Below are 25,051 nucleotides of genomic sequence, written 5' to 3'. Positions count from 1 at the left end.
GCTGGTTTGCTGGTTTGCCAGGATGCGGTGGCGGGGTTTGCGAGTTGCGGCGGTGCTGATGGTGGAGCAGAGGGATGTTAGGGGCTGCGACGGGACGTTGTTGGCCATCTCACTTGTTGTTGCTGGAGCGAGCGGGAGAGCGGGAGAGCGGGAGAGCGGGAGAGCGGGCGAGCGGGAAAGGTGGAAGCGCGGCAGCAGAGGGAGGGTCGCGTGGGGTGTCGGCCAGCCTGGGGCGACAAGAGGCCCGGGCGCGCTCGTCGGTCCTGCGCTGCGCTGCCCCGCCCTGCCCTGCCCTGGACTGGTCGAGCCTGCCCCAGCCCTGGACTGCCCCAGCCAGGCCCTACGCCCGCCCTAGCCAGCCTCGCTCTGCCCGCTGCCCCGCCCCAGTCCAGCTGCTGCGCGCCCGCCCCTCTTAGCCGTCCAGAGTGGGTCAGGTAGAGGTAGATAGATCGAGGGCCGACTCGCGAGCGACTCAGTCGGACCACCAGGCTAGACAGGATGTCCTGACCAGCGCAACACACTACTCGCACAAGTCTGCCCGATGCTGCTGCTGGACCGCTGGCACAGGCAGACACAAAATGCCCTGCCTCTAGCTTGCCATCGTGCCTGGCTGCCTGCTTGCGCCGCCGTCGCCTTTCCGGCCTCAAAACGGATGCGCATGCGGGCGCCTGCCCCTCGTCCCCAGGCCTCGCCTGACCGCCTGGCTCAGAGTCAGATGAAATCACATGCCTGCTTTGGCCTCTCTCCCGGGCAAGGGTAAAAGGATCAACGACAGAGCGACATGGCCGCCATCGCCACCGCCACCGCCACCGCCACTGCTCGAGCTAGGAGCGGGACCCGCAGTAAATGACAGATAGGGGTGCATCGTGGCGATGCGTGGGCAAAACAAAGACGGGCGCGCCGTCGCCGCCGCCCTACTCCCACACGCGCAGGCAGCCCGCGCGATCGCCCGCCACGATGCACCGGAACGGGTGCTCGATGACGGCCAGCGCCGTAATGGCATCCTTGTGCACCCGGCTCAGCGCGTTGGCCGCCTGCGTCTGCGGGTGCGCCAGCAGCGGGCTGCGCATCTGCGCCCGCGCCGAGCCGCCCACGTACAGGTGGTGAATGTGCCTCGTCGGACCCGCCGCCGCCGCCGTCGTCATCGTCGTCGTCGTCGCCACGCCCGCAGACACGACCTCGTCCCTTTGAGCGTCCGCCGCCGTCGCCGTTTCATCCTCGGCCTCGGCCTCGGTCCTGGCTGCGCCTCGCCCTTGTGCCCTGCCTCCGCCTGCAAACGACCGAAACTCGCTCTTCTCGTCGACAGTGCCGATGCACACGCCCTTCTCGACCTTGCCCAGATCCCAGAATCGGATCTTGCGATCTTCGCCAGCGGTCAGCATGTAGCCCGCCACACCGCCACCGCCGCTGCCCTGTGACGGCGCGTTGGCGTGCGCATCGTCCGCTTCCGCCGCCAGCTTGCCCGCATCCAGCCATCCCCCGGCCAGCTGCGCGTTGCCCGCCGTCGAGGTCGCCGATGCCATCGACGACGAGACGTAGCCGTCCAGGCTCACGTACAGGCCCCGCACCGGGCAGCTCGATGCAGCGGGCGGACGAAGAATCTCGCGCATCCGCGCGCCCGTCCGCATCTCGGGCCGCGATGCCAGCAAGTCGTCGCGGAGATCGTCGTCGTCGTCGTCGTCGTCGTCGCTCGTCGAGCCGGAGCCGCTGTTGACCCGTTCGCCATCAGCTCCTGGACTTGGAGATGGGGCCACGGAGCTGGCAAGCATGGCCCTCTGCTGCTGTATGAGCTGCTCGATGGCCGCCGCTGCGCCAAGAGTGTTGCCCACGGCTGCCGCCGCCGAAAGCGCCGATGGTGGGGCGGCGCCTTCTGTCGATAGAGCAGCGGCCGAGGCGGGTGCCAGCATCGTCGGCCGGGCTTCGCTCGCGACGCCCGTCGAAGGAAACGGCCCCGCCTCGAACGTCTCGACGCGAAGGCCTCGGTCAATGTCCCAGGTTTCGATCAACACCTCGGTCGAGTCGGCGCGCGGATGCCGCTGCCGCTGGGCCTCAGTACGACCGTCCGCTGGGCTCGACGCGTCGTCATGCTGGCTGCTCCCACGCGACCGCGCCGCTGGCGACTCCGGCAAGCGCTCCGATGCGACCAACACATAGCGTCCTGCCCCCTTGCTGGGATGCAGTGCGATCCCGTTGACGCGAAAGAGCCCGGCGCCGCCCGACTTGGCCTCCGCGCCGTCGGCGGTGGCGCCCACGTCCCAGCTCTTGAGCAAGAGCCCGAACCGAAGATCCCACAGCGACACCTTGCCGCCCAGCGTGCCCACCAGCAGCCAGGCCTTTTTCTGGTCGATGCAGAGGCACGAGATGGGCCCGTGCTCGACCGGATTGCGCAGCGTCTTGAGCACCTGCATCGTCCGCAGGTCGAGCACCGTCAGGCGGCTGTGCGTGGTTCCGAGGATGAGGATCGACGCAGCGTCCGACACGCTCTCGACCAGGCACGTGGCGTACTCGCGAGGCGTGCTCAGCTGGAAGTTGCTGATCAGCTTTGGCTTGGCGTACCGCGGGATCGACGAGCTCTGGCTCACGTCGATGCGCCACACGTGCAGGCTGCCGTCGGTCGCCGTGCTGGCGACGCAGTGGCTGCCCTCGATGGCGATGACCGCCGTGATGCTGCCCTTCTGCGCGCTATAGGTGGCACGCGACCGCGACGTCACGTTCTTCTCCAGCCGCGCCGTGTCCCACACCTTGAGGGTGCCGTCCTCGGATCCCGAGACAAAAAAGAGGTGGTCCGGCGACACGGCGAGCGACGTAACGGGCGCCGTGTGCTCGGTAAAGTAGGCGATCAGGTTGCCTTCGGGCCGTCGGTTGCTGCTCGACGAGCTCGTCCGCGAGCCCGAAGGCAGCGCGGCGCGGGCGCTCCGGCGCCTCGGCGGTCCCTTGGCGACCTTGGGGCCGAACTCGGGCCGATCGCGGAAGTTCTTGAGGTACACGACCTCGAGATGTGCCCGGATGTACGGATCGTTGCCGTCGTAGGTGCTGGAAAACGTCGACCCCTCGGCGACGTGAGCCTCGCCGCCTGCTCCCGCTGCTCCTCCGCCGCGGATCGTCGGAGTGGCCGAGTCGGCCGGAGTGGCCCGGCTGGAACCGGCGTGCTGCGATCCGACCTCGAGGTTCCGCAGGCGCGACGCCAGGTCGCTCATGGTGCCCGTGGCCGTAAAAGGGCTCGGCGCCACGGCTGGCGACGCCTTGCCTGGCCCGAGCCGGGTGTGCGTCTGCGATGGCGATGGACTGGCTGGACCTGGGCGGATCGGCGACATGCTGCTGCCCGGAACCGCCTTTGTCGCGAAGGTGGTCGTGCTGATGGGCTCGACGGGTCCCGGCGTGGCAGGCATCGCGATGGCCGATGCGGATCGAGAAGCCTGGTCGTGGATCAGCCGGCGTCGGATCTCGTGCATCGGACTGAGCAGCGACCCGTCCGAAGGGGTACGCTGGCCGATGAGCCTGCGCTTGGCCACCTTCGCGGTGAAAGACCCATCGTCCTGCGAACGGAACGTGCCAGTCATCAACGACGCGTTGTCGCGCAGCGGGGCCTGCAGGGCGGCACTGGCCGATGAGCCGGGGTTGGGACTGAAAAAGATCGTCTGCGGCGTGACACCCTCGAGCGGCTGGACCTCGACTGCCGGTCGGATCCGGCCCAGGCCTTCGCCGGATTCCGCCGGCGAGAGTACCTCGGCCCAGTCGGCGACCGCCTTGCTGCCTGCCTTGGAGAGCGACGGCGAAGACTGCCTCGACACCCTGCGGATGTAGTCGCGCAGCGCCACCAGCTTGATCTCGTCGTCGTCGCTCATCCCCGCGGCGCGGAGCTTGTCCAGCTGAGCCTCGTCCTCGTCGGTGCGATGGATGGGCGCATGGACGACGTCCTTGCCCTCGCGGCCGAGCAGCAGCCCCACACCCTCGGTCGCCAGGCCGTTCTGCAGTCCGGCCGCGTCACGGCTCTCGGGGCTCGACTTCCAAAACAGGGTCTTGTTGGCCTTCGAGGCCCATGAGATGGCGGCCTGCAGGATGGACCGAGGCAGCGGCTCCTTGATGCTGTCAAGCAGGACGGGCTCTGTGAACTCGTGGATGTCGGAGCGCAGCAGGGGTCGGACGGACGGGTAGACGACGGCCCACAGCTCGGTCGGATCGAGCTTGGCAGCCGCTGCGGCGATGAGGCCGGCGCATGCCTCGCGCAGCCAGATATTCGGGTGGCACAGGAAGCCGACGGTCATGGCGAGGACGCGCAGGATCTTGTCCTTGGCGAAGAGGTCGTGCTCGACGAGGCCGCGGAAGCTGTTGAGCACCTTGGCGACGACGTGCTCCTCGGAGTCGGATAGCGCCTGGGTCGTCAGGGGGAGGATGTACTCCTCCAGGCTGCGGTTGCCGGCCGCCTGGGCGACGCCGACGATGGCCTCGAAAAAGGCTTCGCGCAGAAGCCAGTTGCGGTCGTTGAGGTAGGTGATCATGTGGCTGAGAAGCACGTCGTTGGTCTTGGCCGCGCCAAAGAAGCGGCACAACGGCTCGATGTCGGCCAGCAGCGCACGCTTGACCGAGGCCGAGGGGTCGGTCAGCAGCGTCGTCACCTGCTCCTGGACCAGGTTCTGCAGCACCACGAGCTGGGCGTCGTAGCTGGCCTCGTCCGGCTGGCTGTCGAGGAAGTCGCCAGAGAGGTCGCGCTCGATGGCAAAGACGCCCTCGGCGCGCATGGCCTGGGCCATTTGCAGGAAGCGCTCGCCTGTGTCCGCCAAGGGCAGGACGCAGGACGCAAAGACGCAGCGCACCGCAGTCGACGGGTCCAGGCTTAGGTGCCGGACGTTGGGCACAATGTACTCCGGCACAATGGAGGCGTTCGAGGGCGTGATGACCCGCACCATCAGCAGCAGCTGCGTGCACGAGCGTATGGCCGCCATCCTTACCGTGACAGCCTCGTCATCGAGCAGCGAAATGACGAACGGAATGACGCGGTCGAGCTTGGTCTCGTCGGTGAGCCAGCGCGACGAGAGGTGGAGCAGCAGGTCGAGGGCGTGGCACTTGGACGAAGGGCGGCGGCAGTTTCGCACGTTGGCAAGGATCACCGAGAGCACGATCAGCGCGGTGCCATCCGCCTGCAGCGGCCGCTTCCTCGGCGCGAGAATCTGGCTCTCGAGGCCGGGAATCTGGAGCTGGACGGGCACGAAGCGATCGGCGGCCTCTTTGCTGAGCCGGTCGTGTTGCCGTTGCCTCGCTGCCGCGGCATCGTCGTCGGCCCCCTCGTCTTCGGTATCGCGGTGCAGGTCCAGGCTCGTCGTCGACGATCGACGCGGAAGCCCTGTCGCCTCGCGTGGCGTACCCTTGGCCATCTCGTCCCCTCGACCGCCACCGTCGTCGTCAAAGAATCGCATGATGGTGCTCCACTCCTCGTACAGCCGCTCGATGCGCTCGTCGGCCTCGATGTATAGCCGATCAGACGCGCGAGCCTCGACGTGCGGGCCGGCACCGGTGACCGAGGTGCCCGAGATCGACGGCGTTGCGGCAGCAGCGCCCGCGGTCTGCGAGACGATGCGGTTGCCCATGCCCGACGGCCCGCTATCCTGCCGAGAGGCCGGCGTCGAGATCCGCTGGAGTTCGACCAGGTAGTGATGGTAGAAGTCGTAGAAGCTGGCGGGAAAGGCCCGGTCGTAGCCGTCCAAGAGGTACTGGTCAAACGACTTGCGGTCCTCGGGCCGGAGCGCAATCATGCTGCGGACCAGGTCCCGGACGTGGACGTCGGGGATCTCTGCGAGGATCGTCTCGACGTCGGTGTTGCCCTGGCGGTACTTGAACAGCTGGCTCAGGGTGAAGGTTGGCGTGCCGTCCCTCCAGAGCTCGGCAATGACGCAGCCCATGCTGAAGACGTCCATGGCCTCGGTCACCTTGGCTTTGCGCTTCGACAGGCCGAGCGAGTCCATGTAGGACGATTCGTCGAGGCGGCCGCCCTGTGCGTCCGTCGGCGCGTGCATCTCGTCCAGGCCCGCCGTGCCGCGCGCGTGCGAGTGCAGGTCGGTCCCCGCAGCAGCAAAGAAGCGCTCGGGCGCGACGTAGCAGGTGCGGCGGCCGGACGTGTCGTAGAAGAAGGAAAAGTCGGCGGGGTCGTCGAGGGGGAGGTAGGTGGGCTTGAAGGAGGCGGCAAAGTCGGTGACGTATACCATGAGGGACGAGGTGACGAGGATGTTTTCGCACTTGAGGTCGCCGTGCGGGATCTTTCGGCCGCGGGCGTCGCGCATGGCAAAGAGGAGCTGGTAGGTGATCCACTTTTTCTCGACGGGGCTGAGAAAGGGGCGGGTGCTGATGCGGTCGTAGAGGTTGCTGGCGAGCCACTGGCGGATGAGGTAGCCGGCGTGCTCGGTCTCGATGACCTTTTGGTAGGTGAGGACGTTGGGCACGTCGGCGAGCGACTCTCGCTCGATGCGGAGGCGCTTGACGAGGTTGGCCAGGCTCATGGTGGGGTCGGGCTTGATGTAGGTCTTTACGACCAGGGATCCGCCGCGGTGGCGCGCCTTGATGGCCTTGAGGAAGCGCGACGAGCCCATGCTCTTTTCGTACTGGACATCGTTGCCGACCTCGGCGACGAGGTTCGAGATGCCGGCCATGCGGGCGCCGCTGGTGGACGCCGTCTGGCCCATGGTGGCGGTGGCGGCTAGACTGACCTCAGCTTCCGGTCGGAAAGAATGCAGCGGCCGTGCTTGCAAAGGTGATCCGCTCGGGGGGTCGTTGAAGTGGCCAAGGGGAGAGACGGATCAGACGAGCGGTGCGGCGGTGATTGCTAATGTGGGGCTCATGGCGGAAGAAGACGGGCGCAGTGTTTACGCAGATGGGCGCCTATGGTTCTTGGAGACGCCCTCTGATCGAATAGCAAGCAAGGATGGTGGAAGGATGGGTGCGGGAGTGAACACGGTGGTGGCGGCGGGATAGGAGGAGCAGCGCGCGAGCCATCATTGCCCAAGTTGGCCGGGCCAAACGAGCACGGGCCGGCCAGGACCCCACGGCTGGACAACGCGCACCCTTGCTGGCGGGCCTGCAGGCCTAGCCTCTCTGTTGGACTTTTTCTGGGCCGAGGGCGAGCGAGCCGCCGTCAGGCTGAAAGGCAGCCAGGTAGGCAGGCCAGGCGCGCGCGCGTGTGGAGTTTGAGGCAGGCAGGGGGAGCCAGGCCTGGCCTGGCCTAGCCACGCCCGCCCGTAAACCAACACACGCGGCCATCATCAGCGGCAAAGGCAAGCCAGGCAGGCGGGCAGGCAGCGGCCAACAAACACTTTTTGCCCGCCGCCACCACCACCGACGCAACCACCATCACCATCCACTACCCTCACTACCTCTCTCTCTCCCTCCCTTTGGCGTCACGCTCACGCAACCAACCAAGACCGCTGCATCCACTCCCGACACACGCGCACCATGTCGCTCGCACCATCGACGAGCACCGGCACGCTCGCCGCAGCGCCCACCCGCTCCCACCTCTCGCTCAAGGGATCGACGTCGCTGGTCCACGAGTTCTTCACCTACTGCGTCCAGTCCATCCTCTACCAGCGCAACATCTACCCGTCCGAAGACTTCAAGACGGTGAAAAAGTACGGCCTCCAGATGCTCGTCACCACCGACGACAGCGTCGCAGACTACCTCGAACGCGCAATGAACCAGCTCCAGGACTGGCTCGAGCGCGGAAAAGTCACCCGCCTCGTCGTCGCCATCGTCGAGCGCGAGACGGGCGAAACGAGGGAGAGGTGGCAGTTTGACGTAGAGGTACTTCAAAAGAACCAGGCGCCCGCGGCGGCGGCAGCAGAGGGCAAGGAGAACGAGTGAGTCGCGGCGGACCCCGGCACGTTTGACCCCCGGGCCGAGAATGTCGATCTCACCCTCCGCTAACGATCCCATCGCTTCGATCCCCTTCGCCTCATCGCCAGGCTACCAACACCAGCAGAAGGTGACAAGGCAGCGCCTCCAGCGGCAAAGCAAAAGACCGACGCGCAGATCCGAGCCGAAATCGCCGCCATCATCAAGCAGATCACCGCCAGCTGCACCTTCCTTCCCGTCCTCGAAGAGCTCTGTGAGCAGGCCGGCGCGGCCCATCCCTCTGCTTGCCTCGTCCGAGTGGCTGCTGACACGAGGACCCCCCTCGGATCCGCCCGCTTCTGCACCCCGCAGGCCACTTCCAGATCCTCGCCTACACAGATCGCGACACCGAGGCGCCAGTCGAGTGGACCGAGTCAGACGCCAGGCTCATCGCAGAGGGCCAGGCGGAACAGGTCAAGCTGCGCAGCTTCAGCACCCATGTACACCGCATCGACGCCATGGTCGCATACAGGCGGGGCGAGGAGGACGAGTAGTCGCACCCGGCCACGCAGAAAGGGCACATGGCCGAATCCGATTGTCATCCGACCCAGGCGCACGCTCCAATGTCGACAGCCAGCGCTTCGCCGAGCGCCGGCGAGAGGCATAGCTGACGTTTTGGTATTGACACGAGCCCATCAGTCAGTCGAGCTCATCCGGCTGGAGGAACGACAGTGGCCGCGACGAAGATGACGACGACGACGTCGCTTCCTGCTCGCCCTCTGCAGGGGCGCGCTGCCTCGCCTCGGCAGCCGCCCGCATCCTCTCTCTTCGCTGCTCTGGCGTCTCTTCGTCTTGGTCCGTCGCTCGGCCGCTGTGCTGCTCCGGCTGCGGGTCCATACGGCGCAGGAACGGATTCGTCGAGGGGAACCCGCCAGGGATCGCCGGCTCGTCGTCCCGACCGTTCGACACGGATCCTTGGCCCGCTGCCGTGTCCGTCGTTGCCGTTGAGGCGGCAGCGCTGGTCGACTGCTGGCCACCGCGCTGCTGTTGCTGGTGCTGCGCACCATCCTGCTTGACAATCGAGATGCGGCAGACGGGGCAGGTGCCGTGCATCTTGAGCCAGGGCACGAGGCAGTCTTCGTGGAAGAGGTGCCCGCAAGGCATCATGGCAAGGTCCTCCTGCTGCTTTTCCTCGTCCTCCACGGCCTGCTCGGGCGGGTCATCGCTCTCGTCCCTCTGCTGCGCTGCTGCGGGCTGCTCCTCCGGGAGGAAGTCCTCCTTGCACGTGGGGCAGTCTCGGTTCTTGGCTTTGGCTGTTGGGCGAAGCGAGGGAGGATCGAGGCCGCCGGTCAGCTGCGAGGGTTTCCGCATCGACACAGGGACAGCTCGTCGACCGATGCTTGCACTCACCGACTCTGTCCGCATCGCTCAGCTTGAACCGTCGCAGCTTCTGGATCTCCTCGTCGCCGGCGGGCGGCGGCGCATTTGAGCCCTGCGTCTGCTCCATGAGCTGCGAGATGATGTCGTCCAACCCCTGCTGGCCCAGCACGTAGTCTCCCCACTGGCCTCGAGCGCCACCGCCACCGCCACCTCCGCCGAGGAAGTCAAAGACCAGGCCGCCACCATCGAGGTTGCCGCCAAACAGGCCAGTGAAGAGGTTGCGCAGCCCGGCCAGCTCCGGCGGCAGGTCGTCGCGCCTCGGTCCGCCATCGTCCAGGCCACCCTGGTTGTCGTGATTGAAGCGGCGGCCGTCGGAAGCGGAGCCAGCACCGCCCATGCCGTCGTCGTGGAAGTGCGTATCGTTGTCCTCTCGGCCAGCGGCGGGCTGCGGGTCGAGGTCCCGAGGCCCGAAAGCGGTGCGGAGGAAGTCGGACAGCGGCGGGACGCCCTGCGTCGTCGTGCGTCCGGCCTGGCCGCCATCTCTGTCGCCTTCTCGGTTTTCCTGTCGATGGCGATCTGCCGACGATCCGCTGCCGTACTGGAAGCCCCACTGGATGTTGAGCGGGCCAAACTGCGAGGTGCCCTGTCTCTGCTGGAACGACCCGCGGTCGCGGCCCGACCCATCGTCGTCCGGTCCGGGGTTGCTGCCGCGGCCTTGGTCCCTGGCTGCACCTGGGCTTGACGGCTGCTGCTGCTGTCGGCCCGTCGCTCTGTTGGCAGCCACGGCACCGAGCAGGCCCTGTATCAGGCCACCGAGGTCGGGCCGCGCTCCGCCAGCGCCGCCACCGAACGGCACGCCGAAGCCGCCATCGGGCATCCTCCCGAACGGCCCTCCGGCGCCAGCGGTGTGGGCCATGTATGCTGCCTCGTCGTCGTCTTCGTCGTTGAGCTCGTCGCCAAAGAAGGAGTGGAGGTCGCGCGGGTGTCCGCCGGAGCCTTCTTCGATGACCTCGACAAACTGGCCGTTGCAGCGCGGGCAGGTCGGGTCGGGAGCCATCAGAGGGCGCACCTCGATGCCGCACTGATGGCAGAAGACCAGAGACGGTCCGCCGCCGCCGCCGCCGCCGCCGCCGCCAGCTGGTCGGTCGGCGGGTGTGGGGTCGGACATGGAGCCGTGTGCAGAGCGTGGCAGGTGAGGGGGCGGTAGAATGCGGTACTCGTGCTGGTACTGATCGGTGATGGGGTCCTGTGGCTGCGATTATTCGAGGTGGCGGGGCTTGTTATGGCTCGACGGGGATGATGGTTGATGAGGGGTAGGCAGGGTGTCGAGCGGCCACCTGTCGCATTCAGGCAGACGAGGCCACGGCGGGCGTGCAGCGGGGCTGAGGCCGAGGCGCAAACGGGCCGCCCCGCGTGCGTGCGTCGGGATGGGCCGTCCGCGCGTGATGATGATGAATGTGGAGGGGTGCGCTCGGGCGAGCCAGGTCAAAGCGGTTGGAGGCCCGGCCTCGCCCTTCGCAGCCCTCATCACAGCCCTCAATCACAACGCCATGCTGCGCTCGCTCACGTATGCTCTCCAAGCCAGACTGGCGTCGTCTTCCATCCTGCCGCACTTCGTTCGCCGCACATTCTAACGGGCTCTTCTATTCTGGCCGGCCTTCAGCTCCCCTCTTCGATCTGGCCCTCTATCGCCTCCGCTACGACCGGCGCCGCTGCCCTCTTCTTGTTGCTGCCCTCTGTCGCGACGGGGCCGCTCGCCTCGCCCGGCACAGAGGCCGACGCCGCCACCGGCTCCTCCGCCCTGCGCTTGGTGCCGAGGGGAGCAAAGAAGCCCTGCAGCTTGGTCTGCCGCTCGTCATGCGCCACCCGCCCTATCCCACCGCGCTGGCGCTTGACGTTGGCGAGATGTTGGACGTCGTTGGCCTTGAAGAGCGTCGTCTTCGCCCTTGCGACTCCTCCGGCCTCTGCCGCCTCGACCGAGAGGGAAAAGATGCCCGTGTTGTGGGCGAACGGAAGGAAGTCTGGCTGGCCGGGTACCCGCCGCAGCGTCGTCGGCGGATGCAGGTTGAGGAACGACGAGATCCACATGCCATGGCTGACGAGCACCAGGTGCGGCGTTGCCGCCGCCGCCGCCGCCGCCGCCGTCTGCGCCCCGGCGACGCCGTCGATGTCGTCGACGCGGGTATCCTGCCGTAGCTGCTGCGACAGCGCCGTGGCCGCTTCGATCCACTCTCGTCCCACGCTGCGCACCCTCGCCTTGAAGGCTGCCTTGTCCTCGCCCTTGCCCCTGCCCCTTTCGAAGCCAGCCACATGCTGCCGGTTGCGCGTGCTCTCATAGGGGCCAAAGTCGCGCTCGGCCAGACCGGGATCTACGATCAGGCGCAGGCCATCCCGCGTCGGCGGCCGCCGATGTGCATCGAGCAGCCTTGCGGTGCGGGCCATATCGTCCGACGAAGCGTCCACGAGGGTCTCTGCCGGTGCCACACCTCCGCACGCCTTGTAGACGGCTTCGGCCGTCTTTCTGGCCCTGCCTACCGGGCTGCAGACGACCAAGGTGGGCGGCGGCAGGTCCAGCCTCGACGCTCCAGCCTTGGCGGCCCTGCTTGGCGTTTCCTGCGCTTCGAGAGGCGTTGCAAGCGGATCGAGAGTCGATGCAAAGGCACTGGCCAGAGCATCCACCTGCGCCTGCCCAAAGACGGTGAGGGGCGAGTCGGCTACGCCTTGGAGGAGGCGTGCCAGGTTGGCCGTCGTCTCTCCATGGCGGATCAGGGTGAGGATGACGGGCGGTGCCGCGGCCGATCTCTCTACGTCGTCGGGCCTGTCTATTGCTGAGTCCGTGAGCATTGATGAGCAGTTCCCTTCCTCGAGCGTACGGTCCTGCCAAGGCAAAGGTGGTGGTGTCGTCTCTGACCGGATGAGGGCCAACAGTCCCACCTCTGGGGAGCTCGCGAGGGTGGCGTAAGAGGCGCCAGTCGAGGCTGGGCCGCGTGGAGGGCGAGTTTCCGGCGGCGGGAGACGGAAGTCGAAGCTGGCGGGCTTCGCTCGGCTCCGGTCGGATGCGGGGTGGGACGCCAAAAAAATTCTTGAAAACGCAGCTTTGACGGGTTGGGCTGGAGCGTGCCCGCCGAGTCAGGGCCAGCGTACCACGGCCGCCTGGAAGAAAGTCAGCCGGTCTGGCTCCTCGCCCTCGGTGGGCTCCACTCGCTTCACTCCCTCCCTCTCTCTCTCCTGGTCTTGCTCCTGCTGCTGGCCCACTCATACCCCTCCCATCCTTCTCAACCTCCCCTCTCCCTTTTCGACCCGCCATATACCAGCTCCGTTCCCTACCCATAGGCCTCGCCTCTGCCCAACATGACTGAGGCCATCCACAGCCAGTACGACTCGATCCTCATCCTCGACTTTGGGTCGCAGTACTCGCACCTCATTACCCGACGATGCCGTGAGCTCAACGTCTACTGCGAGATGCTGCCTTGCACGCAGAAGATCAAGGACCTCGACTGGAAGCCCAAGGGCATCATCCTGTCCGGCTCGCCGTTCTCGGTCTACGACGACGGCGCGCCCCGCGTCGACCCGGACGTCTTCACCGCGGGCGTGCCCGTCTTTGGTATCTGCTACGGCCTCCAGGAGATTGCCTGGAACCACGGCGGCAAGGTCGACCCGCACGACAAGCGCGAGTACGGCCACGCCATGGTCGACATTGTCAAGACGGGCAACGCCCACCTCGACGCCCTCTTCCAGGGCCAGGAGGGCAAGGTCGAGGTTTGGATGTCGCACGGCGACCAGCTGTCCAAGGCTCCCGAGGACTTTGAGATCATCGGCCGCACCCCCACGGCGCCCTTCGCCGCCATGGCCCACAAGACCAAGCCCATCTTCGGCGTCCAGTTCCACCCCGAGGTGACCCACAGCGCTCGCGGCACCGAGCTGTTTGACAACTTCATCACCATCTGCGGCTGCAAGCGCGACTGGACGATGGAGACGTTCATCGACAAGGAGATCAAGCGCATCCGCGAGATTGTCGGCCCCAAGGGCCAGGTGCTCGGCGCCATCTCGGGCGGAGTCGACAGCAGCGTCGCCGCCCGCCTGATGCACGAGGCTATCGGCGACCGCTTCCACGCCGTCATGGTCGACAATGGCGTGCTGCGCGCCAACGAGGCGGCCCAGGTGTACGACATGCTGTCCAAGGACCTCGGCGTCAACCTGACGGTCGTCGACGCCTCCGAGCTCTTCCTGGGCAAGCTCAAGGACGTCGAGGACCCCGAGAAGAAGCGCAAGATCATCGGCAACACGTTCATCGAGGTGTTTGAGGCCGAGGTGGCCAAGCTCGAGAAGCAGGCCGAGGACGAGGAGGCCGAGGCGCTCGCCAAGGGCAAGCCGCAGGAGGCCAAGGGCAAGTTTGAGTACCTGCTCCAGGGCACCCTGTACCCGGACGTCATCGAGAGCATCAGCTTCAAGGGCCCCTCGGCCACGATCAAGACGCACCACAACGTCGGCGGCCTGCTCGAGGACATGAAGCTCAAGCTCATTGAGCCGCTGCGCGAGCTGTTCAAGGACGAGGTGCGCGCCCTCGGCCGCCTCCTCGGCATCCCGGCCCACCTGGTCGGCAGGCACCCCTTCCCCGGCCCGGGCCTGGCCATCCGCATCCTCGGGCCCGTGACGCGCGAGCAGGTCAAGATCCTCCAGCACGCCGACAGCATCTACATCGAGGAGATCCGCGCCGCCGGCCTCTACGACCAGATCAGCCAGGCCTTTGCCGTCCTGCTCCCCGTCCGCGCCGTCGGCGTCCAGGGCGACAAGCGCACCTACGACCAGGTCATTGCGCTGCGCGCCGCCGCCACCACCGACTTTATGACGGCAACCTGGTTCCCCTTCCCGCCCGAGTTCCTCTCCAAGGTGTCGAACCGCATCACCAACGAGGTGCAGGGCGTCAACCGCGTCGTCCTCGACATCTCGTCCAAGCCCCCGGCCACCATCGAGTGGCTCTAGGCGGGGCCGAGAGTGGGGCACACGCCCTTTTTCCCCTCATCCTCTCTTCCTCTCCTAGATTGCCTCTGCCATCCCTGTCCCACTGCGGCTTCGGCCTGTTCATTCTCCTTCGTCAGCATTGTTTTAATATTACATGATTTTGAGTCCTCCATATGCTTGCTGCTATTTGCCCCGGTCGATGCGCTCGAAGCTGACGACGGCTGAGCCGCCCCGCTGCCACACGACCTCGCCGGTCCGCCTGCCGACCGGTGGGCCACGAGCGTGGCCCGCTGCTGGCTCGGCGTCATCGACGGCGGCGGCAGCATCAGCGGCAGGGGCATCGGCTGCCTGGTCGAGCTCCTCTCCGTCGCAGAGGAAGTCTTCGACGCTGCGGAGCAGGGATGCGCGCTTCTCATCCTCTGCGGCGTCCCTGCCGAGCACGTAGCGCTTGCTCCCGGACTTTGCCGTGATGACGACGTTGATCCGGGATCCCTTGAGGAGCTCCTTGCGGGCCTTTGAGAGCTTGTGAGAGAGGTCGTTGCCAGCCACGGTCCAGGTAAGCTGCACCTCCTTCTGGCCGGCGGCCGAGGGGCTCGAGGCCTCGTTGGCCTTCTGCTTGCGCTTGAGGTCGCGCTGGCGATTGAAGTCCTCCTTCTTGTCGATGAGCTTGCAGATCGGGTACTCTTTCATCTCGGCCACGGTCCTGGTCGAGTCGCCCGGCGGGGGCGGCGGGGGCGGCGGAGACGCATCGTCGGCGGGGCGGACGGCGGCCACGACCTGTTCGATGCGGTAGCGCGACCGGTCGAGCTTGGCGAGGATCTCGAGGACGGGGAAGGGCCCGGCGAGGGAGCCAGTCTTTGGATCGACGAGGCGGACGTGCTTGGCGCGCCGGGCGATTTCCTCGTCGCGCAGCGGTCCCTTGCGCGGAGGCAGGTCACCCGGTTTCGGCTCGCTGCCGTCGGCGTCGTCGTCGGCGGATCGATCCGACGAGGTGGCTGTGCTCGAGGATGGGGTTGCGCGGTTGCCGCTGCGAAAGGCAGGGTGGCTGATCTTGGACGAGCGCGACGAGGACGGGCTCGCCGAGCCAGACGGGCGGTTGGAGGCGTATCTTGTCCCCGGCTGCGTCGCTGCGCCAGCCCGTATCGGTGAGAGCGTCGGGGCTGCCGAGGCGAGAAGCAGCGGCTGTCGGCCCGCAGCCGCGCCAGAGCCGCGCCGGAGCGCAGATCGCGCAGTCGCAGCCAGCGGTGTCGATGCCAGCATGACGAGGGTCGTTGAGTGGTGTCACAGTCGGCGTGAGGAAAGAGGGGAGGTGGTGTCGTGGTGTCATGGTATCGGTCTGGCCCGGCCTCCTCGCCTCGCCTGCCTGCCTCCACGCGTGATCGGGAGTCGGCGCTCAAGCCGAGGCGTTCGCGCTGTCGGGCGGGGCGAGCAAAAGCGCAGCGGGCGGTTGGGGTGTTTGGGGCGGGCGCTGAGGGCTCGAGACCAACACCTCGCTCGACCTTCTGGGCTTTGCTATCGTTCCACGACCAAACTCATCTCCTCATCCTCACCCTCTTTTCGCCACCGGCCCGCCTAGTCTGCCGGATCGCATTCTTCACCCACGCCAGCATGACGACACCAACAGCCTTCGCCGACTATGAGCTCAAGGAGCGGCCCCAGGATCCCGTCTCGGCTATGGCCTTCAGCCCCAACCACGCGCCCGAGCGCGCAGGGCAGCTCCTCGTCGCCAGCTGGGACCGCCTCGTACGCCTCTACGACCTCTCCTATGCCCAGGACTCGCAAGGTGTACGCCTTGTCCAGGTCTTCGAGCATGAAGCCGCCGTGCTCGACGTATGCTGGATCAACGACACCTTGGCCGCAAGTGGAGGCTTGGACCGGAGAGTGAGGCTGTGAGTGTGATGGTGGTCGCAGCAATCCAGCAGGGCCTGTCAAGAGGAGCGCGACGAAAGCTAACATCGACCGTGTCCATTCGAACCGCGCGGCCAGCCTCAACCTCGAGACGGGACAGACCAACATCCTGGGCAAGCACGGCAATGCCGTCAGCCGCATCCGGTTCTGCCCGCAGACCGGACTGCTGATCAGCGCGAGCTGGGACCGGACGATCCAGATCTGGGACCCGCTCTCGTCTCCGCCGCGCCACCTCCGCACGCTCTCGGTGCCGGACAAGGTGCTGGCCATGGACCTCTCGCCGCCCTTTGCCTCCTCGCCCGCCGAGACCAGGCCCGTCTCGGCGTCGGCCAACGGCGCAAGGGTCGAGGTGGACCGCACCCCGCGGCTCGTCGTAGGCATGACTGGTCGCGGCGTCTGGATCTACGAGCTGGACAAGCTCCGCCAGACGCTGGACCGCGCCCAGGCCGGCCAGGAGGTCAAGGAGAGCGACTGGGAGCCCGAGCAGAAGCGCGAGAGCAGCCTCAAGTTTATGATCCGCGACATCCGCTGCATGCCCGCCGGCGACGGGTACGCCACCAGCTCCGTCGAGGGAAGGATCGCCGTCGAGTTCTTTGACCCCACGCCCGAGGCCCAGGCCAAGAAGTACGCGTTCAAGTGCCACCGCCAGGCCGTCGACGGCATCGACACCGTCTACCCGGTCAACGCCATGGCCTTCCACCCGGTGTGAGTACGCGGTCGTGCCCAAGGGGATCGCCCGGGCACGAACGTGCGACCTGACATTCCGACCTCCCTCCTTTTCATTCGCGCTTGCGCCTCGACCACGACCCGCACAGGCACGGCACCTTTGCCTCGATCGGCGGCGATGCCATCTGCAGCATCTGGGACGCGGCGGCCAAGAAGCGGATCCGGCAGTACCCGCGGTTGCCCTCGCCGCTGAGCGCCGGCTGCTTCAGCAGCGACGGGATGCGCCTCGCCATCGCCAGCGGCGCCGAGAACATCGAAGACACGCGTCATCCGGGCCCCGGTGCGGGCGAGGTGGGCGAGGTGGGCCGGGGCGGAGAGGGCAACGTCCGGATCCACATCAAGGCGGCCTGGGAGGATTGCAAGGTGAGTTGCCGAGTCGCTCTCGGCGCGGGACGAGGCGGTGCACGGTCGCTGACCCACCCCCCTGGCCCATCTTCTCGATTCGACGCAACCGACAGCCAAAAGTCAGGCCCAACCCGGCGTCCTAGCGCCGCCGACTCGACCTCCATCGACGAGTCTGCCCCAGGGGGGCCTGGTAGGCCCCCGTGTACTTGTAGCCCTCTTCCGCCTTCCAATCTGCAGCCCGCCCGACATCTGCCCACGAGCACAGCACACGACACACGGACGGCCCGCAGGTATACCACTCGATTGCACTGCGCACTGCGCCGACACGCGGGACAGACGCGGCGGTGCTGGCGCTCGTCTCTGCCGCCGCCTACTGCTGACCCATGGCCCGCTCGGCGGCCTTGACGGACCTGGTGAACATGTCGAGGAGCTCCTGCTTGTCCTCCAGGCCGACGCTGATGCGCACCAGGCCGGTCTCGACGCCAAACTGCTGCGCCCAGTCGAGCTCGGTGTAATGAGCCAGGATAGTGTAGGGGCTGGCCAGCGTGTAGTTGGTCCCCAGCGAGGGGCCCTTTGCGCACTGCAGCGTGTCGTAAAACGCCTTGGACGCCTCGAGGCTGTGGAAGGTGAGCGAAAACAGACCGCCATACCCTCCCCCGGCCGCCGCCGCGGCCGAACCGGACCCGTCGTCGTTGTCGGCGGGCGGCTGCATCTCGAGGCCAGGCGCGAACGCCTGCTTCCTGCGGCACTTTTCGTAGTTGTCCCTCGCCACAAAGCGCGGGTAGAAGACGCGCTTAATGGCCGCGCCCGGCCGCTGCCTCTCGCCGTGGAGCATGTCGGTGAGGGCGCGCGTGTTCTCGTCGATCTTGACGATGCGCTTGACAAAGTCGCGCGAGTTGCGCTCGAGGAACAGGGCGTCCTCGTCGAAAAAGGTGTCTTGGTAGTGGGCGGCCAGCGCGCGCCTGAGCCGGTCAAAGTGGCGCGAGCGCGGGTTGAGCACCATGCTGCCGCCCATGACGTTGGCGTCGCCCGAAAACACCTTGGTCAGCGACGAGACGAGCACGTCGGCGTACGGCAGCACCTCAACATTGACGAAATTGCCGATCGTCTCGTCGACGACCACCAGAAAGTCGTACCGGTCCGCCAAGGTGCGGATGCGCACCAGGTCGGGCGAGCGGAGCAGCGGGTTCGAGGGAAACTCGCAGAAGAGGGCCAGGATGGGCGCCTCGCCGGCCGTCGACGTCCGCCGCGACTCGAGCAGCTTCTCGAGGTCGTCGAGGTCCGAATCGAGGCCGTTGCCGTAAAAGTGGCAGCCGGGCCCCCACTTCTGCAGGATCTTGAGCGTGTCGGTGTAGGGAAAGCCGAAGCAGATGCTCTTGCCCACCGCGGCGGTGGGGTCGTCGAGGGTGCGCGCAAGCATGGCCAGCTGGTGAGCATGGAAGATGGACGACATGCCGGTCGGGTAGAGGTACACCTCGTCCTCGGTCACGCCCGTCCCCGTCCGGCTGGTCTCGCCGGTGGCGTCCGAGGGCGCCTCGCCGCTACGTTCGGTACGGTCGGACAAGAGCGTTCCCGCGATGCGTCGACGAAGTGCTCGCTTGGCCTGCGGGGCCGAGCCAGCGGGCAGGTTGCGGCCGTACCGCTCCTCGAGGTAGGTGGTGAGGTCGGACGTGATCCTCTCATCGGTCGAGGCAGCGGCAGCACCGGAGGCAGGCAGCAAGGCCGATGCCGGCGCGCCGGTAGTCGCAGCGTCGGATGCAGTATGCTTGGGCGGCAGCAAGCCGCTGCTCGACGGCGAGGGGGTCATGCTGACGGGTGTCGAAATGCTGCCGTTCCGAGCGTATCGGTTGTAGAAGCGCTTTCCAGAGTACCCGCCGCGGCCATCTGTGGTCGCTGAAGTGTCGGTATGATGCGCATGCTGCTGCTGCTGCTGCTGCTTCTGGGCGAATGCACTGTCAGCGCCGGCGGCGGTAGTGGCGGCCGCAGTTGGCGAGCCGATCGTTTCGTCTTCGAGGCTTCCGCTCTGCTCGAGGAGGTGCAAGCAACGCTCGGCCTTGCGGCTCGAGATGCCATCGCCAGTATGCTGCCAGTAGCTCTTGGCCAGGGGGAACAGTTCTCCGGGGAAGAAGGCGATGAAGATGTAGTGCGTGACGGGTTCGTTGGCTGGCTGCGATGCCGGGGGTTGAGATGGACCGGGGGCGGAAGGGTCGGGGTTCTGGAGCAGCGCAGGTTCCACGATCGAGAAGCGGACGACGCGAACCGAGGCGGGCGTGTGCGGCGACGAAGGCGTCTGGAGCTTGGCATGCTGGCTGCGGATAAAGTCCCGGCAACGGTTGGCGACCACCTCGGTGGGGAGGAGGATGCACTGTTCGCCGGGCTGGGCAAACTTCTTTGTGAGGTGGGCGGCGAGTTTCTGGATGCTCCTGTGGATGAAGAAGCGCGGGTAGCCTGTCTCCATGACCTGCGAGAGGCGCCCCTCTTCGTAGTCGACATTGTCCTGCCAGAGCGGGAGCGAGACCGAGACGGCGTGGGGCAGGTTGGCGGGGATCGAGGTGCCGACGGCAAAGTCGCGCTGCGAAGCGCCGTTTCCGCTGCCGTGGCGCGGGAGCGGCGCCGGAGGCACAGCTGCTGCGATCGAAGACATGCTGGCGGAAGAGCGAGTGGGGCGGCCAGGGAGGTCGAGGAGCGAGATCGATGGTGGTGGCAAAGGTCGAAGAGGAGCCCCGCCCGACTCGGTCCGTGCCTTGGCTGCGCTGCGCTGCCCGGCTTCGGACCTTTGCCGAGTCACGGCGGCGGACGACGTTTCTTCCTATCGGCCGGGTGACGATGGCCAGCAGGTCAGGCTGTGCGCTGCCTGCCCGCGCCTGCTGACGTTGGTGCCGCTTCCGCCGGGCTGCGCTCGAATTCAAAACCAGGCAGGCAGGCAGGCAGGCAGGGCCGGGCCAAGCGGGTGGGGCCCATCGGCGCGCGCGCACCCCTTCTTCCCTTCTACCTCCATCCATCGCCACCTTCCCGCCTCCCTTTTCACCCACCTCTGCCTGTTGCCTGACACCTCGTAAGGCAGCCAAAACGTACAGCACCGCCTCGCGATTGTCTCCTCGCTGAGAAGGCCGCCGAGTGCCCTGGCGAACGACATCGACCAGCTCACCTCAAGTGCCGCACATTGCGCTGCCGCCTGCTCCTCTGTGGGCCCGCAGTTGCCTTTCCCTGCATCCCTTCCACTCTTTCTCCTTCTCTCCATCTCTCTCTTTCCGTCTCCGTCTCTCCGTCTCTCGTTGAAGATATCTTGCGCACATCGAGAGACAGAGCACACACTCACGACCCGCGCCTCGTCGATCCAGTGAGCGGACCCAGCGCCAAGACGTCGCTGCCGCGGCCCGCGAGCATCCTTGTCCGGACCCCCGCCTGCATTCCCCCTTGTGTCGTTCGACTCGTCGGCGATCGCGCAGACTGAGCACTCTCTTTCCTGCCGGTCCACCAGAGACGAGTAAAGAAGCCGCTGAGCATTCGCGTTCGTTGAGCCCTGCTGCCGTGCCGGTCCGCTCCATTTGCTCTGGCCGTAGTATCCTCCTCGTCCGCCCTGGACCGCCTTTGCTCGTGTGTTGAAGGCTTTGCCTGCGGGATCCTCCTCAATCTGCACAGGCTGCCCTGCTCCAAGGTCGGCGGCGAAACACCGTCCGAGCTTTGGCCCAGCCGCCTTGGACTCTCTGCCCACGGATCAGTGCTTCAGAGGTAGAAGCATCGCCCTTTGCCACGCTCGTCATTGGCTGCTCTGTCCTTTGCCTCGTTTCGCTCGCTCCGCTCGTCGAGTCTGGTCCTGGCTGCCGTCGCTCAGACGTTGCCCATACCTGTCTTCTTGGCTCCAGAGCACTGAGCCGATCGTCTGGCTGCCGGACAAGAGTCGCTCTGCTCGAGGGCGACGTTTCATCTAGCTGACGGGCACACATCCAGCTGTTTGTCCTCCTCGTCGTTCGCAAGGACCAAAGCGTTGGAGCTCACAACGCAGGACATCCGCCTCTCGCCGGCCAATCGAGCAAGCTTCGGCCGCCGAACGCCCATCAAACGAGGTCGGTCGCGCTTCACGATACTTCTCCGCCACTCGCACCCGCTTCGGCTGGGTGAACCTCCTTCCGCCGTTTCGCATCGACTACTGCCGCCACAATGTACGCCGGTCAGAACTTTGGCGCTCCCCCGCAGCCTCCGTACGCCGGGCCGCCGCCCACCTACGCTGGACCGCCCCCGACGCACCCGGCGGCGCACCGACCAACCCCACCTGGCCAGGCCTATGGCGCGCCCCTTCAGTACGGTGGCCCCCCGCCCCAGGCCTCGTCGATGGGTCAGGGGCACGTCGGCGGTCACGACCCTCTGCTGATCGCCACCAACCCGGATGCCTTTGCTCGCATGTTCCGGGAGCACCTCGCCGCGCTCACCTGGAACTCGAAGCCGATCATCAACAACCTCACCATCATCGCCCACGAGCACATCCACCGGATGGCCAGCGTCGTGGCCAAGTCGCTCGACGACCACATCATGCAGGTGAGTCCTGGCCGCGCATTCGTAGGCCCGCCTGCACCGACCCGATTCACATCCACGATGCTGACCGCACGCTTCTCGACCTCACCCTTGGACCACGGCAGTCGCACCCCTCGATCCGGCTTCCGAGCCTCTACCTCTTGGACTCGATCTGCAAGAACATCGGCCAGCCCTACACCAGCCTCTGGGCAGAACGCATCGTCACCATCTTTCTCGAGTCGTACCGCCTGGTCGACCAGCCCACCAAGATGCGCATGGAGGAGCTGCTGGCCACGTGGAAGGACGCCGCACCCGGCGGCCGCCCGCTGTTTGGCGAAAACACCCAGTGGAGCATCGAGCGGCCCCTGTTTGGCAGCGCCGGCATGCCTCTGCCCGGGCACAGGCCGACGCCTCCGCCGCCTCAGGCGCAGCACCACCCTCACGCGCACCACGCTCCCCCGGATCACGGCAAGGCACGAGCCATCGAGAGCATCGACCGCCTCCTTGCCATGGGCGCCCAAGAGCTGCGGGTGGACCCGAACAATAGCGCCATCCGGGAGCGCCACGAATCGCTGACGCAGCTGAAGCTCGTGCTCCAGACGGCGGCCCTTTCGCCCGAGGAGATGGCCCAGGTCCACGCGCAGCTTGACTCGTTGACGGCCAGCGGCAGCAAGCCGCCTCCGGCACCCGTCAACGCGACGCCGCCTCCCGCACCGGCGCCGGCGCCGGCTCCGATCCCAGCAAACCTCGCCAGTGCGCTCGCTGGCCTCGGGAACCTCGGCGGCTTGTTGGGAGCTCCGTCTGTCGCCACAACACCGCCTCCAGCGCCTGTCGCCGCTCCGATGCCCCCGCCGCCCGCTCCAGCTGCGCCCGCAGCTTCCGGTCAGCCTGATGCCGCCAGCGCGCTGATCGCGAGCCTGATGCAGGCAGGCCTCCTCCCCGGATCCGGCGCTGCTGCTGCTGCGGCGGCACCTGCACCTGTAGAACTCGACCAGGACGACGAATACGTCCGATCGATCATGTCGCTCGACATCAAGGTGTCGGGCCCCGAGTTTTCGAGGGAGCCGCCGGCCCTCGAGCTGCTCCTTCACAAGCATCTGCCGCTGCAGTGCAGGCAGTGCGCCAACCGCTACCCTTCCGGCGGCAAGGGTCAGAAGGGCATGGACGAGCACCTCGACTGGCACTTTACCCAGAACCGCCGGGCCAAGGACTCGCAGGCGCGAGGCCAGAGCCGCTCGTGGTTCGACAAGCTGGACAGCTTTATCCGCGGCGGCTTTGACGATGCCGCGCCGTCGTCCAAGGCGGGCGACGAGGCGGGCGCCAAGGACGGCTCTCTGAACGCGGCCCAGGACAAGGCGCTCAAGGAAAAGTTTGCCAAGTCGTTTGTCGCCGCGCCGACCGACGCCGAGCTGAGCGCCAAGCCGTGCCCGATCTGCAAGGAGAGCTTCAAGAGCCAGTGGAGCGAGGACGAGGAGGAGTGGATCTGGCTGAACGCCATCGAGGTCGACGGAGTGGTGAGTGTGGTTCGGGGCGCCGTGAGACGAGCGGCGCGCAGCAGTGTACTGACAGCCTGTCCCTCCCCGCACTCTCCTTTGCTCTCCGCGCAACCCCTGCCACCTCAGTACTACCACGCATCGTGCCACTACTCGGCCAAGATGCTGACCGAGAGCGTGGCGCGACGGATGAGCTCGCCGCCTGGCGGAGGCCGCCAGAGCACGGGCCTGCTGACGGCCAAGCGTGGCACGTCGCGGTCCGCGACGCCGTCGAACGGAGCGCAGCGGTCGGCGTCGGTAGGCAACCCGATAGCCAGGCTCAAGGGCGAAGAGGGCATCGCGAGCTCCACCGACGGCGGTCCGAACGGCGCAGACGCCTTTGGCGGAACGAGGAAGCGCAAGGCGTCGGTCGGCGAAGGCGACGGGCAAGCGCAGGGAGCCGCGACGGAGCCTCCGAGCAAGAAGGTGGCGTGACCTGCCGGGCCAACGACGGAAGGTGGCCGACAGCGCGCCGGCATCATCGATCGCGGGACAAGCACGCCGCATCAAGCCTCCCAGGCCGCCGCATCAGGCCTTGCAAGCACCTAGCCTCTTGGCTGCGGCCCCACGTGTCGGGCTCCGGGGGCGATGGCGTTGGGGCGCAGAACCAATTCTCACCCCACGGGCCTCGACTGTACTCTACGCTAGACCCGCCTGCGCGGCAGAATGCCGAAAGATTGAGCGTCGTTCACGAAGGATGTTGATGATGATGATGATGATGATGATGATGATGATGATGATGATGATGTTGATGATGATGATATAGGGGCGGCGTCGTGGTGTCGCAGGGCGAAGGGGCGAGTCGGGTGGATAGGACGAGGTCAGCGCGGCGGGTCTCTTTGGCAGGCGGGGCGGGCGGGAGGGGACTTTTGCGTGGCCTTTCGGGCTGGTCGGTGCGCGGCGGCGGCGGCGCGAAGGGGACAGAGCGTGCGCCTCCCTTTGGCTGGCTGGCTGGCGGGCGGGCGCCGCTTGGCCCGCAACCTCCATCCCATTCCATCCTCTCGTCCTTTTGCCTCGCTCATCCCCGCCCCGCCCCCTTGTCGCTGTTTCCAGTGCTCCTCGTCGGCCGCCACCTCCCGCGGACAACGCCATACAGCTCGCCAGGCAGCTGACTTGGCCCTCTGCTTGCTTCACCTCGATATCCACCCGCCGCCGACGACCAATGTCGCTGCACTGTTAGGCACCCTCTGGAGCTCCCGGAGCGCTCAGAGCGCCAGACAGCCTTGCCACTCCTTATATCGCATACGTCTACCCTCCCGCGCCATCCCTCGACATCGCAGTCGCACTCACCATGTCTCGACCCCATGTCCCGCCTAAGCCGTCGGCCTACGACTCGGCATCCTCGGGCTTCCACCCGTCCTTTTACGGCCCCAGCGGCGGCGACGACGACGATGCACACCTATACCCCACGCAGGCACAGGAATGGACCGGCGCGGGCCCTTTACCGCCTGGCCGACAGCCGCCACCACCACCAGCACCACCAGGGCAGCCGTACGGCGGCGCCGCTGCGAGCGCCCCCTACCTCCCCGCCAGCAATGTCACTGGCAAGATCGACGGCCTGATGGAGGAGCTGGCGTTTACCATGGACGGAATGGGCGTGGCCAGCAATGGCACCGGCGGCGGCGCCAGCAACGGCGCCAGCTACGAAACACAGCCGCCCTTCCGGCAAGGCTACGCCGGCGCCGCCTACGGCCGCGACTCGTCCGCCTCCGACTACAGCGACCCGTCGCAGCGGCAGCAGCCCTACGGGTTCCAGCGGGCGGCGGCGGGATCACAGCTGCGCTACCCGCCGCCCTCGTCGGACCAGGCGTCGAGCCGACCTCAGTCCTCGTCGGCCAGCGGCATCATCAGCCTCTACGCCGCCCTCGATC

At 66.8% G+C, this 25,051-nt stretch overlaps 9 protein-coding genes across 9 annotated transcripts; 4 read left to right on the top strand and 5 right to left on the bottom strand.

Annotated features, from left to right (window-relative positions):
* Nucleotides 1–914: 914 nt before the first annotated feature.
* Nucleotides 915–6,674, bottom strand: PFL1_00900 (uncharacterized protein; the record flags this gene model as incomplete). Its single annotated transcript, XM_007878401.1, has 1 exon — nt 915–6,674. One exon carries the CDS (start codon nt 6,672–6,674, stop codon nt 915–917), a length of 5,760 nt encoding a protein of 1,919 aa, XP_007876592.1.
* A 766-nt stretch (nt 6,675–7,440) lies between these two features.
* On the top strand, nt 7,441–8,369 carry PFL1_00899 (uncharacterized protein; the record flags this gene model as incomplete). The annotated part of the gene is made up of 3 exons (XM_007878400.1): nt 7,441–7,841; nt 7,947–8,089; nt 8,188–8,369. The coding sequence occupies 3 exons, from the start codon at nt 7,441–7,443 to the stop codon at nt 8,367–8,369; spliced, it is 726 nt and encodes a 241-aa protein (XP_007876591.1).
* A 145-nt stretch (nt 8,370–8,514) lies between these two features.
* PFL1_00898 (uncharacterized protein) lies at nt 8,515–10,363 on the bottom strand (the record flags this gene model as incomplete). The annotated part of the gene is made up of 2 exons (XM_007878399.1): nt 8,515–9,128; nt 9,226–10,363. 2 exons carry the CDS (start codon nt 10,361–10,363, stop codon nt 8,515–8,517), a joined length of 1,752 nt encoding a protein of 583 aa, XP_007876590.1.
* A 491-nt stretch (nt 10,364–10,854) lies between these two features.
* PFL1_00897 (uncharacterized protein) lies at nt 10,855–12,039 on the bottom strand (the record flags this gene model as incomplete). Its single annotated transcript, XM_007878398.1, has 1 exon — nt 10,855–12,039. One exon carries the CDS (start codon nt 12,037–12,039, stop codon nt 10,855–10,857), a length of 1,185 nt encoding a protein of 394 aa, XP_007876589.1.
* Nucleotides 12,040–12,546: 507 nt separating this feature from the next.
* On the top strand, nt 12,547–14,178 carry PFL1_00896 (uncharacterized protein; the record flags this gene model as incomplete). The annotated part of the gene is made up of 1 exon (XM_007878397.1): nt 12,547–14,178. The coding sequence occupies one exon, from the start codon at nt 12,547–12,549 to the stop codon at nt 14,176–14,178; it is 1,632 nt and encodes a 543-aa protein (XP_007876588.1).
* Nucleotides 14,179–14,340: 162 nt separating this feature from the next.
* PFL1_00895 (uncharacterized protein) lies at nt 14,341–15,417 on the bottom strand (the record flags this gene model as incomplete). Its single annotated transcript, XM_007878396.1, has 1 exon — nt 14,341–15,417. One exon carries the CDS (start codon nt 15,415–15,417, stop codon nt 14,341–14,343), a length of 1,077 nt encoding a protein of 358 aa, XP_007876587.1.
* A 348-nt stretch (nt 15,418–15,765) lies between these two features.
* PFL1_00894 (uncharacterized protein) lies at nt 15,766–17,279 on the top strand (the record flags this gene model as incomplete). The annotated part of the gene is made up of 4 exons (XM_007878395.1): nt 15,766–16,046; nt 16,144–16,770; nt 16,881–17,154; nt 17,250–17,279. 4 exons carry the CDS (start codon nt 15,766–15,768, stop codon nt 17,277–17,279), a joined length of 1,212 nt encoding a protein of 403 aa, XP_007876586.1.
* A 227-nt stretch (nt 17,280–17,506) lies between these two features.
* Nucleotides 17,507–19,780, bottom strand: PFL1_00893 (uncharacterized protein; the record flags this gene model as incomplete). The annotated part of the gene is made up of 1 exon (XM_007878394.1): nt 17,507–19,780. One exon carries the CDS (start codon nt 19,778–19,780, stop codon nt 17,507–17,509), a length of 2,274 nt encoding a protein of 757 aa, XP_007876585.1.
* A 1,517-nt stretch (nt 19,781–21,297) lies between these two features.
* On the top strand, nt 21,298–23,615 carry PFL1_00892 (uncharacterized protein; the record flags this gene model as incomplete). Its single annotated transcript, XM_007878393.1, has 3 exons — nt 21,298–21,672; nt 21,774–23,162; nt 23,271–23,615. The coding sequence occupies 3 exons, from the start codon at nt 21,298–21,300 to the stop codon at nt 23,613–23,615; spliced, it is 2,109 nt and encodes a 702-aa protein (XP_007876584.1).
* Between the last annotated feature and the right edge of the window lie 1,436 nt (nt 23,616–25,051).

The sequence above is a fragment of the Pseudozyma flocculosa genome (assembly GCF_000417875.1).
Source record: "Pseudozyma flocculosa PF-1 unplaced genomic scaffold scaffold00002, whole genome shotgun sequence".
Taxonomy (NCBI): Eukaryota; Fungi; Basidiomycota; class Ustilaginomycetes; order Ustilaginales; family Ustilaginaceae; genus Pseudozyma; species Pseudozyma flocculosa.
The sequence above is the reverse complement of the archived record's forward strand: the minus strand, read 5'-3'. Positions and strand labels throughout refer to the sequence as shown.